A 13,315-nucleotide genomic window follows, 5' to 3' on the forward strand; every position below is an offset into this window, starting at 1 on the left:
GTAACTATATCTATTTTAGCCTGTCCAAAAAAAAGAAGACAAAGCCAATGACAAAACTTAAAAAAAAAAAAAATAATAGAAGAAATCTTTTTTCAGACATTGTCTAGCCTCAGGATTTGAATTATAGTATGAAAACTTTTACCAGACCAGTCTGGATGGGTGAATAGGAATATAAGCACTATGATGATGGGTCAGACTTGTGGTTTGGCAAGTCTGGTGTCCTGTTTCTATTATCATATTATTTAAAGAAAGGTGCAATCTATATTTTGTGAAGTTGCTGTTCCCAAACTGTAGTCAGCAGACTATGGTCAGACCATGCTATATTGTTGCCAGAGGTCTGCAGAACCACATTAAATGGAGGTTTGAAGAAGAAATGCTGATTACTTTGCACCTGAAAGATCATTTGACAGTTGAAACTTTTCAGCTGGCCCAGGACATTTAGAAGCCGATGGTATAATGTCTATACAGTGGGGAGCCACCCTGGGTTAATGAGAAAGACACAATGGTTAAATGGACAATGGGTACAAATAAATCACCTCCTGACAAACACCAGGAGCCAAAGTTGGTCCAACATTTGTCATTAAACCAGTGGGCAGATTAGGCTGTGGGTTGCACTCACCTGCAACTGCCTCTAAACATTCCCAGTGAAAGAAGGAACTCATAAAAGCCAAGAATCCCCTGGGATGAACCCAGAGTAGACGATACATGGATGTCATGAAGGATCACTATGGCAACTGTGCCAAGACCACCTTTTCTCTGCAAGGTGCTGTGTTTGCCCCACATAGCAATCTAATGGCTTAGGGTTCATGGACTTGGACTGATGGGGTTACTGGAGCAGCAGAAATGAGAGGGGATGATATCTGATGAAAATAGTAATGGAAAACTTTGATCTTGGGCTTAGTAAGAAGCTTTAAAAAAATAAACTTACATTTTGAAGAAAACAGTGTACGCTATACAGGACACTGAAGAACTTTATTAAACAGGAAAAAATATCCTTCATAGTAAGAACTGTCATTAAAAAGTATATCTGAGTTGAATATTAGTGAAATTTGGATGGGTGGGAATGTCTAGGGGTGTGATGGTAATTGAAAGCTAGGTGCAATATTAATAGAGAAACTAGAGCCTATATAATACCTCTGTGCTACTTTTCCATTAGCAATTTGCAGAATTCAGTTATCTCTTTTCAAATGGTTGGATGTTACGGAGATTTGTCTTTGTAAAGACACAGATATTCAGAAGGGTTATGAGATCAGAAGTCTTCTACCTCTCTTTATGCAGGGAAGGATCAGTATTTGTTGCTAATAAGCTGCTATGACACTTTAAGTAGCAGAATAGTTAAAATTCAGGTGGCAGCGACATTTGCTATCTACAACTGACAAAACTAGTCTTGCAGAACTGTTCTTACAAGAGATGAAGCTTTCATCTTTAAATTGCGAGCTACTGTATGGCTTAAAGTTAAACCATTAAAATGTCCCTTCAAGAAATCAGTCAGAAACAGAATAATCTCTAAAATTGTGTGCACGGATGTGCATTCCTGCAATTAAAAAGCACATACAAAACAGTAGGCGATGCAGCGTTAGCATTCACACACATTTTGCTCCAATTACTTGGCGCTTAAGAAAAAGAATAAGAACTGAGGAAGAAGCAGCCAAACACATGCAAGTGGCATTTTGTTTAAATTATTTCGCTCTGAATACAGAATATAATGTGGCTATTTATACAGAAATCAGCTGCAAATATTTCACTCTATACAATTTTCCTGGTCTAACTTTCGAGGAAGCAAAATTGTTTCTGAACAATTATCTGACACGTTACACATTCTGCAATGCCAAGTCTTGAGACAGGATTGCTGCATCAGAAAAAGAAATTGATTAAGGTTGTATGACAGAGCATAGGTTGCTAATGGTGAAATGGATCCAAAATTAACTTTGGAGAAGGCATGGTCTTCTCTAGCCTGCAAATGACTTCTTCCATGAATAACAAATACTAATCTAAAATCCAGCAAAGTAACAAACACTCCCATGCAAAAAGCTGAAAATGCAGAAGCAACAGCATAAAATAATTTTCTATTGATCTCCTCAGGATGTGATCAAGTTAAAATGTTTAACTTTCCCTTTAGATGGAGAGGGAGGGATTGCTGCTGAAAAGAACAGTCTAGGCAGCAAAACGAGTTCTAGGAATGCTTCTCTACAGAACTGCCATGATGGGAACAATAACATACTGTCGGAAACAAAAGGTGTTATTACAAAAGAAGTGAAAGTGTCTGCTTGATACACTGTATGTTATTTAATATCGTCATGCAGAACAAAACGATTGAAACATTTTTAATGCATTCACAGCTGGGTAACAAATAAAACTCTATCTTGTGCATGCTAGGAGTGGAGGGTCCTCAGAGAAGGAACAGAAGCCAAAACAAAACAAAACAAAAAAAGATTTACAGTGACCATTCCTGGGAACTTACTCAGAGTCTTTGTTCCATAACCGTCGTCACCTAATCCGGGGATGTCCTGCACGGAAGTCCCCAGAGAGAGCAATGAGAAAGGAAGAACAGCCGCAGAAGAGGAAGGAAGAAGTCAGTGGAGTTGAAATGGATACTACCATGACTGACCATGTTGATTGAGCAATCTGGATCCCTGCTTTTTCTTTCTGAAACAACTTTAAACCCATATTCTATGGGAATGCAGCCAATTAAAGAAGCAGTGACCATGATACATGGCTTTTGGAGCTGTGAGGAAGAAGGAACAACCAGATAAATCAAGTCCCAGAAATGATCCTCACCAGATAAGTTTAGGAGAGAATTATTAAGGACAAAAATGAATATTTGGGATCCAGCATATATTTTTAATAATGCTGGTTCTCTATACAATTTAAGCAAGCAGTAAATGCTCGGGGAGGTACACATTCCAAGATCTGATTTGCTTCTTTAAGCTGTTAGCACGAATGCTTCATTTAATTGTTAAACTTTCAGTGAAGCTGCCCATGGCAATCAACTTGGAGAATGTCAAAGGCAAAAAAGAGATTAGAGCAGACCTTTTAAAAAGTAATAGTTTAGTATTGTGAAAGAAATCACATGTGCATTACTTTGAGCCAGTTCTGATCTGGGAATATTTAATCAGAGACAAGTTTGGATTTATGACAGGTGCCACAAAAACTTCAAGGAGCCACATTTGCTCTTCCAAAAGTTAAGGTCACTGTTTTATTCTTCTGAAAAGGATGTTTCCAGGGAAGGAAGGACCAGCTGGATCCAAACTGCAGTCACACATTGGTCACAGTAGTAATACCTCTCCTGCCTGCCTACGACAGATATTTGCCTAGATGTGTGGGATACTGGTATCATGCGCGTCACCCATTTTTTGTGCTGCTGCATGTGGCATCGTCTCCAAGAGGTTACTTACGTTCTGGATCACTTGTTTCCTGCTCACTCTGCTCCTTGCTCTTGTAGAATGGGAATTTTCGTGAAAAGATGAAGTTCTTTTTACGCTTGTCATTGAATGACTGTGAAGGAGAAAAGGCATGGGGCAAAAACAGGGACGTCTAATTGTTGTCACACTCATGCTGACAAAACAACTAGTTTGTAAAAGTGGAGAGAACTGTAGTGACTCAAATCACTCCAAACCAAGTGGCTGCAAAGAATCAGAGGTGATTGCGGTGAGGTCTGCAGGTTGAAGGCAAAGCCCCTGGAGACTGGATCGATCTGATTACAGAGGTCTCAAATCACAACCTTCAGCTCCGTATTTGGAAACTATCGTGTTTGTCTTCTTCAGATGAAGGGCTACAGATGGCTCAGCATGCTTTGAGATCAAGCCACTCATCTCTAATCATAGCAGACTGTGCACAGAATTAATTCACTGGCTGAAAAAGAATAGGCTGTAAAGAGGGAAGCGGAAGCTTTTGATTCGCTTGTAGTAGGTTCGTGAATTCAGCCCTACACCAATTAAAATATTTTTTTCTGGGAACTGTTGCTGATTTCATGGTGTTTTATTTGGCCTCTTAATTGAAAACTTCTTAAGTGTGCTTTAATGCTTTTTTTTCTGCATAATTTAGAAACAAAATACTTATTTTATACATGTACATTTACTCATTAGATTCCTCTGGATATGCTTTTAGTTTTATATGATTTAGAGATGGAATTCTGCTGATAAACAGATTTCGTTGCATGTTGAGCACCATATATTGCTTTAATTCTTTGAATGGAGAATCAATATGGAAGAAATTGTTTTTCTTACATAAGACCTTCGACTTTATAGACAGTCGCAAGGGCTCATAGCACTGTACTATGTAAAAGCAGGATATGCCTGCTTGGGACATCTATTTCAGACACTAAATGGGGAATTAGGGTCCCTATATAGTCAATTGAGAGAAGCTGTCATTTCCAGAGGGAATGCTTATATGAAGTGATCTGTGTTGTCCATCAGACCATGTCCCACACGGTATCCTATACTGAACATACGCAATGCCCAGACACAGGACTTTGCAAGTGATCACCTGCAAGAGAGCAGCGACCTTCTCAAGTCATTTAAAGGACCAGTCATCTCATGTGTTCGTCTTTGCTGGAATGAAATGTAACCTGTATTTGGCTCCAATTCTGAAATTGAATAGATTTAGAATTTCAGAACATAATTAATTTTCTTACATTTTGGAAGCATAGCATAAAATGTGATTTAGAATACGTGTTTCTGAAAGATGTGAAGTTAGGTGCTGAAAATCTCTATTAAGATAGTTGTCTACTTGTGTCACGAAAGTTTCATGCCACTTTTACATTTCAAGCATATTTAAAGTTCAGTAACTGAAAACAAAGGAAAAAAATGCACATGTAGAATAAATGATCCATGAAAATCTCTCAGAGTATGTAAACATTGAATGTGAAATTAATGTGGAGGTCATGCACAAATAATCCAGACAGCATGCAATTTCAAAACAAAGCAAATATGAAAGAAAGCCAGAAGAAAAAAAAAATGCACATGAAGGATTAAAGTAATCTGTGGATGAAAAGAGGACTGACATGCACATTACATCACTTTAATGACCTAAAGGATATAATTAAATTAAAATGTGTTTTCTGTGATCATTTCTTTTATTTTTCCAAAGAAAGGAATTAGCATGTTAACATTTCCCATTGTGAAAATGTTGTTTGTTATGATTCATCTGAATTTGACATAGTAATAGTAAAGGCATTACACTTTAAAAGGGAAAAAAAAAATTATATATACACAATAGCACCTCAAAAACCAAAGGAGTTTTAAAATGACAATCACTTCATTACCAAATGCCATTCACTTTGGAATTAAAGAGAATGTTATCAAATTGATAAATAAATATGCTGTGTTTCACAGAGATTATATGATACATAACACTTATAAGTATTCTTTTTCAATTTTTCCCCCAACAGTCTAGAGCAAAAACTTCAGAAAGTCCATTTTCACCAGAAAAGCATATATTTTTTTCAAGCTTATGCAAGATCTAACAGTATGTTCCAAATAAGACAGATATACTATAGTGTTATATAACCTTTTTCTCCTCCTGCAATTTCAAATACTGGGTTGCCTATCCAAGAAGATATTGTTCCACCTCAATTTGGACAATGCAAATCTGGCAATTCATAGCAGGTGACTATTAGTCCAACTGTGGCACTGCATTTACACCAGTAAAAAGCCTTGTTCCTAAAATAAAGCTGACTCCTAGTTTATTAATGTCCATAACCAAATATGTTTATGCATGTGGTAATACTTCTATAGATTAATCAATGTGTATATTCATGTTAATGATCATCTATATCATCACAGTGTAGTCATAGGTTTTATATTTAAAATAACAAAAAACCCTGTAAAATATTAAAAAACACTAAAATGGGTCTGATCCTGCAAACTTATAGAAATAATTAGTCCTCAGTATTAACTGAAGGGGCTTACCAAGTAATTATTTTCTTCTAAATTACGTGCATGTTGCTTCACAAGAAACCAAAGACAGGAGCCTTGATTTTGGTTTTGTATCCAATATAAATGTGATTAAAATCAGGCTGATGGTCTCCACCTTAAGGATATGAAATCCTGCAGATAGTGAGCAATATGCTTCTCACAGATAACACGATATACCTTTCTCACGTATAGAGATATGGGGGTTGGCAAAGAGACGCGAGGGAGACTCATACAGAACAAGATCATGTTTTTAGTGGACACACTCTGTTAATTCCAGATTTTGTTCTGTTGGCAGAGGAGTAGAGACCAACCCTGAGAACATATTTTCTCTTTTAAGGAAGGATCATGCACGTGAGGAACGGTGGTAGGGTTAAACTGCAGAATTCAGATGTATGGTTTTGACGGATTTGATTTCTATAAAATGGAATCTTTGAGACCTCTCAAATATTCTGGAGCCAGTTTTCACAGGGGCTCCCCATGCTGCCAGAGAGCTGTGAAATAGCTGTAGGATCGATGGGAGAAAGGTATTTGCCTACATCTCTCGGCCTGATGCAAAAGTTGCACGCAGCTTAGGCTTGCTTCAACAGTATTTATGCAAGCGGAGTTTCTGAAAGTCAGTGAAAAAGTGCCTGAAAATGGATTCCTGTATAATTCACAATTTCTTTGCCATGAATATTGTAAAATTCTGTAATGGCAAACAACTCTGGCATTTTGGTCTCTGTGAATGCATGTACAATAGATCGCTTTTATACCTGGCTGCTGTTGGTTCACACAGACTACCACTAACCTAGGAGTTGGCATTAGCAGGGATTTTATACAGACAAGTGCCTAAGACTAAAAAGCAAATGACATTTTCAAGTACTGACAACTGAACAGTGAGGTGATTCATCATTACATTTGAACTGCGACGAAAAAAAAAAGTGTGTTTTCTCAGAAAAAAAAAAAGGGGAGAAAAGCTTTCACCGATGTCCTGGTTTGAATTCTTGTTTGATACTACGTAGGCATAGACTGTGTTTTGAAGAAGCCAGATAAAAATTGTGACGTGCACTCTTGCTTGACCAACTACCCCCACATGTCCCCAGTTATGTAAGCCTGGCTTACACACACCGACCCTCCCTGGTTGTGACAGACATTAAGACACTGTGTGTTTCTTCTCCTTAAGAACTCCCTTCGGTGGTTGGTTTGGGGTTTTTTTTTTGTGTCAACATCATTTTTGTATTTGAAATGCTTTTCCCTCGGTGAAGCAGACATATATATGTTACTCATCTGCTAACAGGATAGTGGTTTTTTAAAGGAAATTTTCAGGTAACATTGAATAAGCAATCCAATTTCAAAATTTGCTTTGTAGTGGTAAACATCACAAAGAAGAGTGCATCAGTAATTTGGCAGTTGTACTGCAACAGGCAACTATAGCATTGTTTACTTTGAGCTTCTTCCCAATTTTTTTCCACAATGTAGCTGATCCAGCCCATACTGTTTAGTGCAGATGTGCTCTTGACAGAGGTTGTCTTCTTTATACTTTGTGGAAGAGCCTTATAGGTTGGGGAAAGATTTCTTGTGATGCTCTAAAAGCTCTAAAAGCATCTATATCTTCTAAAAGCCATTCAACTCCCAAATACATTGTGAATGCTTTATTTTGCTATTTCATTCCACTGATGTTAATCCTCAGTCATGAGCTGGGAACCAGCATCTGGGCATCACCTGCGAAAAAGCTGTTCCAGAGCACTTGTTGTGAAATTCTTTTATACAGGGTGCAGATGAATTTCATTTAACACCTATTTTTAGGCAGGTTTGAGCTAAGCTTTGGCCTAGTTTTTATATTATATGATTATCTATGTCAGTCTTGTTTGAGATTGGTCTAGCAGTGTATATGAGAAGTTCATTCATTTTACTGCTTCTTATCTGCCATGGATTTTCTTTTTTTTTTTATTCTTCTCCTTTAATATCTGATTTTGACCTAACTTAAATGAAAAGCCCTTACTTATACAACATTCTACAAAAATCTACAAAATTTATCATCAACTTTATGTCCCTGCAATCCTTTTCTCTATATTTAATTCACACTTTTTGTATTAGGGACTTTCTTTTACTGTGTTTGAACACTGACTTTAATAAAGGTTTGGACACTCAAACACTGTTAAATCTCTACATGTTAAATCTCTCCCATCATACCGAAAAGTTGCACTGACATGAGAAAGAAAAGTTTTGGACTGTAACAGATAGTGTTATTTCTCCTTTTAAACATATATATCACCTCTCTGCTTTTATAGTGGGCTTCTCACCTAGCACCGATGAATCTGAAGTCTCCAGAACAAACTCCTGAAGAGAATCCTGTGTTAGTACATTGGCTTTATGTGAAAAGCGGTTTTGCAGTTAGCATGGCAGCATGGTCTGGGGAACATGGGTCAAAACACACTTTGGGATCTTCTGCCTCATTGTCCCATCTGCTCTCCTTGCAGGCACTTTGTGGGGACTAAGTCAAAGCTATGACCTGGTGGATACTATCACAGAGGCCACGGTAGTTTCTTTTATTAAGAAAGACAATGAAGTATACTGAGGTTAAGCTACTTGACCAAGTCTAGAAGAAAGCCAGTGCTACTGAACTGTTCTTGCTTTCCTGGTGTAACCACAAACTTGGCCACGGACTGGGTTCACACACACAGAAAGCTCTTAATGATGTCTCTGCAGACATGCAGAAGATAAGCTAAGAAGTTGTTAGTGGCAACTGTAAGCCTGGGTGTATAGTGACCACACAGTATATTCTTTAAGACACGTACCTTTCATTCTCAGTCTGACCACCCAGTTATATTCTGGCAAGCAACACCTGCCAATTTCTCTTTGTCTTTTTATGAGATGGATGGATGTCCCTCTTCTTTTAAGTTCAACCCTAAATTTTCTTAGATACTGCAAGTATTTCCTCCCCCCGCTCCATCATTCCTTATTGAATTTTTACATCATGATCTGTTTTGGTAAGTGAGAACAAACTGGGTGAGAAGCAGTTCAGATGAAGATCACTCTGCTTGCTTAGTTTTCCCACGAAGCTGCAGAGAGATTTGGATCTTGGAAATCCAAAATGAAAAAGTACAAGCCTGATTAAAAACTCCATGCTGTCTAGCTTCTACAGACAAGGGCAGTGTTGTTTAGTATTCATAGATATGAAATTTTACTAATCTTTTTGAAAGACTGAATTAACGATGTCATTTGTCAGCCAGCAACTCAATTTTAATTCCTAACAAAACAACAGTTAAAACCAACACAAACTACCGGGGGAACAGAAAGACTAGTAGACTTTCAAGAAAGCGTGGAACAGTGGTATTTCCAATTCTGCAAACACGTATTTAACTTGGTGCAAGGTACGAATCACATTAAAAAGGGAGTGCTCATCTGTGCTAATTTACATTGCATCATTGTTGGCAGGATTGAAACGCCAACGTAAAAACCTTGTGGACGTGACAGCCAAGGTCATTTACAAGTATCTGAAAGTTGTACACAAAGAGAGTGGGAAGGATTTGTTCAAGCTGTAACACTGAAATTAATAGTGTGAAAATAAGAAAGGGCAAAGCTCCTTGACAGTGAAATCAATTTGGATGTAGAATAATCTGCCCCAAGGGAAGTGGAAAAGCCTAGATCATTTTTCACATTTAAAACAAATCTGCTAATCTTAAGTACTATGGGGAATAACACTGCAGAGCTGGGAGAGAAGGGGGTGGTGAAGGGAAAAGAGCTGAACAATAAGCCTCTCCCAGGGCTAATGCCCGTGTTCCTGTGATGAGATGCTCACAGATCCAGCATCACGGAGCTGTGCTGGGGTCCAGCGCGGGATTTGACGTAGTCTGGCTCACTACAGTCATATGGGTGGTGTGATGGTCTTCCTCTCCTTTCTCAAGGCTGTCTCTGGAGTTAGAAAGCGTATTCGATCTTTGGCAATGTTGTCCCAAATCTTTCTCTACTCTTTTTAATTATTTTTTTTTCCAAAAAGTAACTTTCCCTGTTAGAGCTGATGTATGCCATCATACAGCTACTGATACTGCTAAGAAATCTTTGTGCACGTGAACCTGTCTCAGCATCCTTTGTGCAACAATGATGACGAAAGAGCCTCAGAGATCGACAGTGATGAACAGTTATCAACAGTGATTTGAGACTGTCTGATCGCTGGCCCAGACCCACAGATTTTCCTACCCTGTAGGACCTTTGTCAGCTTGATCTTCATTCCTCAGTTTTCATCAAATATTTTCTCATATCTTTTTCTTAACTCTGTTTCCCAGATGACTGCTGGTGCTTCTTTAGATTTGCAAATGAAATTGAGGGTTTTGGTCTCTATGCAATCTTTTGAATTAATCTCAGTAATAAAGCAAGCTGCAGGAGGTGTTAATTATCTGTGATGTTAAGAAAACCCAACTTGCTCCTTTATCACTATTTTTTGTGGAATCACTTATTTGTGCAATCAAGTGGTGTGCACTTGACTTGTGCAGGTGTAAAACTACTGCATAAAATGGAAAATTGCATAAAAAGCCCAAGTTGCATAAAGACCTTTATTACTCTTATTTTGTGAAGTAGTAGCGGAGAAAGATTTACAATACCTACGTGCCTTCAAACTACTCACTGAAAGATAATTGGAGCAGACTTATCTCTGGAACTGCCCTTTTGAGTTAAAGGAAGAGTGTTTGCACTCACAGGTGACTGGTGCAGCAGGCTGAATTATGGCAAAGATCTGGCTCAGGAGACAGTGAATCATACCAGGCTCACGGTTTTCATTTGAAACATTGAATTATTTAGGCCTTACAGCTAAAATTATAAAAAAATAAAGGCATGGGCAAACAAAAACAAAGTCAGTCTCTAAGAGGCTGGTGTGAGGTTTTTGTAGGAGGTGAAGTTCCTACATGTTCTGGTAATGCATATCACCCTAACAGTCTCACAGACGGGATATCAAATTAGACGGACTTTGGCTTGACGCAGGTTGGCAGTTCCTGTGTCCCTATAACCTCCCAAACATGGCCTGTGAGTCGCTAAGTCAATCAGAACTGAACTGCTTGAATTTGAATAAGCCAGGAATAAAGATGCAAAATACAGAGACTGTATCATCTTGATGAATGTTATTGCTTAACTCCACTCTTCTGGAGCTTTGTGTGAAATCTTACTAGAGGAAAACTTTGTTCTAATTGTTTGGCAATATCTATTGCCAATACTACACATTTTTCTTTTCAACCACTTGTTTAGAATAGAAGCCAAGAAATGATGACATTATCAATAGAACCGTAGAATCATAGAATGGTTTGGGTTGGAAGAGACCTTTAAAGGTCATCTAGTCCAACCCCCCTGTGATGAGCAAGGACTTCTTCAACTGGATCATATACATACATGCAAATTTCCTACCATTTAGTTCAGGGCATTAGACAACAAGTTATAAAAATAGCACACACATGAAGTTAAACTCAGCACAAATTTCTGCTGGAACAGCTTAGAAGAAAAGCAATTGACTCTCAGCTGTAAACTTTGCCATTCTACCTGTGCTAGCAACTTTTCAGTGTGTTGCATCTAATCTGTGGCCAATTTAAACATTACACCACGTATCTTTATGTCAGTGACTCTCTTAAACATTTCTCTTACCTACAAAGGGATGGCAGACACTTGTTGTGGGACAGATAACACTGATAATGTAGTCCCTAACATTATGGCCACCTAAGAAACAATATTATCTTGTAAACAAACTCTACACAATTATGAGGTTGAAGAAACTGGAAAATTTACGAGTTACATGTGTTTAAATTGCTCATTAACTGAAGAAATGACTCCATCAGTATTTTCTTTGAGTGACAAGCTGCCAATAGGCAGAAATATTTTTCACCATCTGGATTAAGTTCAACACCAAAGCCTTTATTTCTCATGTTTGCTACTCTATTCCATTGTGCTTACAAGTTGTAGATATTTAGTATTCGTAATTCTCAATAAAATGCAAAATGGCTTTTTTTTTAAAAAAAAAAAAAAACTGGAAAATAGACCCAAAGTTTTTTTACTGTAGTATTTTTTTTAATTTGAAAGAAAAACTTCTAGTGGATTTTTAAAAGAAATATATGAAAATATACTTCTTTGCTTCAGCTGAGTAAAAGCCTCAAATTTGACCTGACAGTATTTTTCACAATTTCTAGAACTGTTTTACCTCTTTAAAAAAACCAGGTTCCTTAAGGCATGCCAGTTCCCTGCTAGAGTCAACACTGCTACTGTGACATAAATTAAAACTGAAGACTCACTTGTTTTCCTTTACTTTTGACTGTGACCTGGGCCCAACAGGCATGATTATTAAATTATTGCATGTTTTTGTGGAGTGCCTCAAGATATCCTAGAGCAACGAGACACTGTACAGTTAAATTTTCCTGGCTCTGTGCTCTTTTATCATCTGAATTTCATTTGATTACTTCAGCACATGAGTGAACTAGTTGCTGATGACAGCAGTATTTCTAATGTACCTGCAGAAATGCTCAGCAAAATGTGTTCAGCTCAAGGGAAACGGTCAGGGCAGTTCGATAATATGGGATCAGGTTAAAACAGATATGCAGCCAGTGTCCACAGCCTGGTACCAGCTCCAGCTGTCTTGAAATGTGAAGACGGGACTGTGGAGGATGTGAAAATTCACAAAAGAGCAAGGGCAGCTGGACAAATGAGACCCAGTTTTTCCTCCAGCATAGCGAGAAGCAGCCTCCTCCAAGATACAGGCTGCACTGGCAGGAATGATGCTGAGATCTGAATCTTCCATGATACTCAATGTTATCCCTATTTCTGAGGTCTTGCGGCCTTTGCCAGAACTTAAATCCAACAGAGAGAAAACCAGAAGCAAGACAGCAACAAAGTCAGATGGAGAAAAGCAATTTATTTCTCCTGTCTGCGCAGGGCAGTTTCACACCAAAGCTCTGGAGAATATCTTCAGACCTACTAATGCCCTGTGCCAATAAAAAGTCCTTGTGCAGAAAATATCTCTGCTCAGCAATTTGCTTTTAATAATTTCCACCAGCTTTTTTTGACTTCTTATAAAGACCTACCTATAAGAACCAGTTGGTGAGGAATTCTTGCAATATGATTTCCCATTATTTTTTTATCCTGGTCATTAATTTCCATTTTATCACAGAGGAAGCATTCTTGAATGACTGCTAAAGATTAACAACTAAAATCCAATACCGCAGAAACAATGGTTTTGTAAAAGATTTTATGTCAATTAGTAATGGAGATGTAAACCCAGAAATTTTATTACATGAATGATTTCCAAACTTATTTTAAGTTGCACACATGAAAAAATTCTTCTTATTCTCTAGTTACAGCAAAGCAAATTTCAATCGTTCTGAGACAGGGGAGTGCACAGTAAAATACTGATTCACAACTCTGGCAAATAAATGACATGCAGAATGATT

General features: G+C 37.9%; 1 protein-coding gene across 27 annotated transcripts in view; it reads right to left on the minus strand.

Annotated features, from left to right (window-relative positions):
* The window catches only part of DLG2 (discs large MAGUK scaffold protein 2), a 1,065,252-nt gene that overhangs the window by 25,000 nt on the left and 1,026,937 nt on the right, over positions 1–13,315 (minus strand). For 18 of the 27 annotated variants that reach the window (XM_054813806.1, XM_054813780.1, XM_054813778.1 and 15 more), the window contains one exon: positions 3,396–3,495. In XM_054813806.1, coding sequence (XP_054669781.1) covers positions 3,396–3,495 — 100 coding nt within the window. Of the gene's footprint in view, positions 1–2,461; positions 2,508–3,395; positions 3,496–13,315 lie in introns of all 27 variants that reach the window. The other 9 variants (XM_054813784.1, XM_054813779.1, XM_054813794.1 and 6 more) reach the window with 1 other exon arrangement.

The sequence above is a fragment of the Grus americana genome, chromosome 1 (assembly GCF_028858705.1).
Source record: "Grus americana isolate bGruAme1 chromosome 1, bGruAme1.mat, whole genome shotgun sequence".
In the NCBI taxonomy this organism is placed as follows: domain Eukaryota; kingdom Metazoa; phylum Chordata; class Aves; order Gruiformes; family Gruidae; genus Grus; species Grus americana.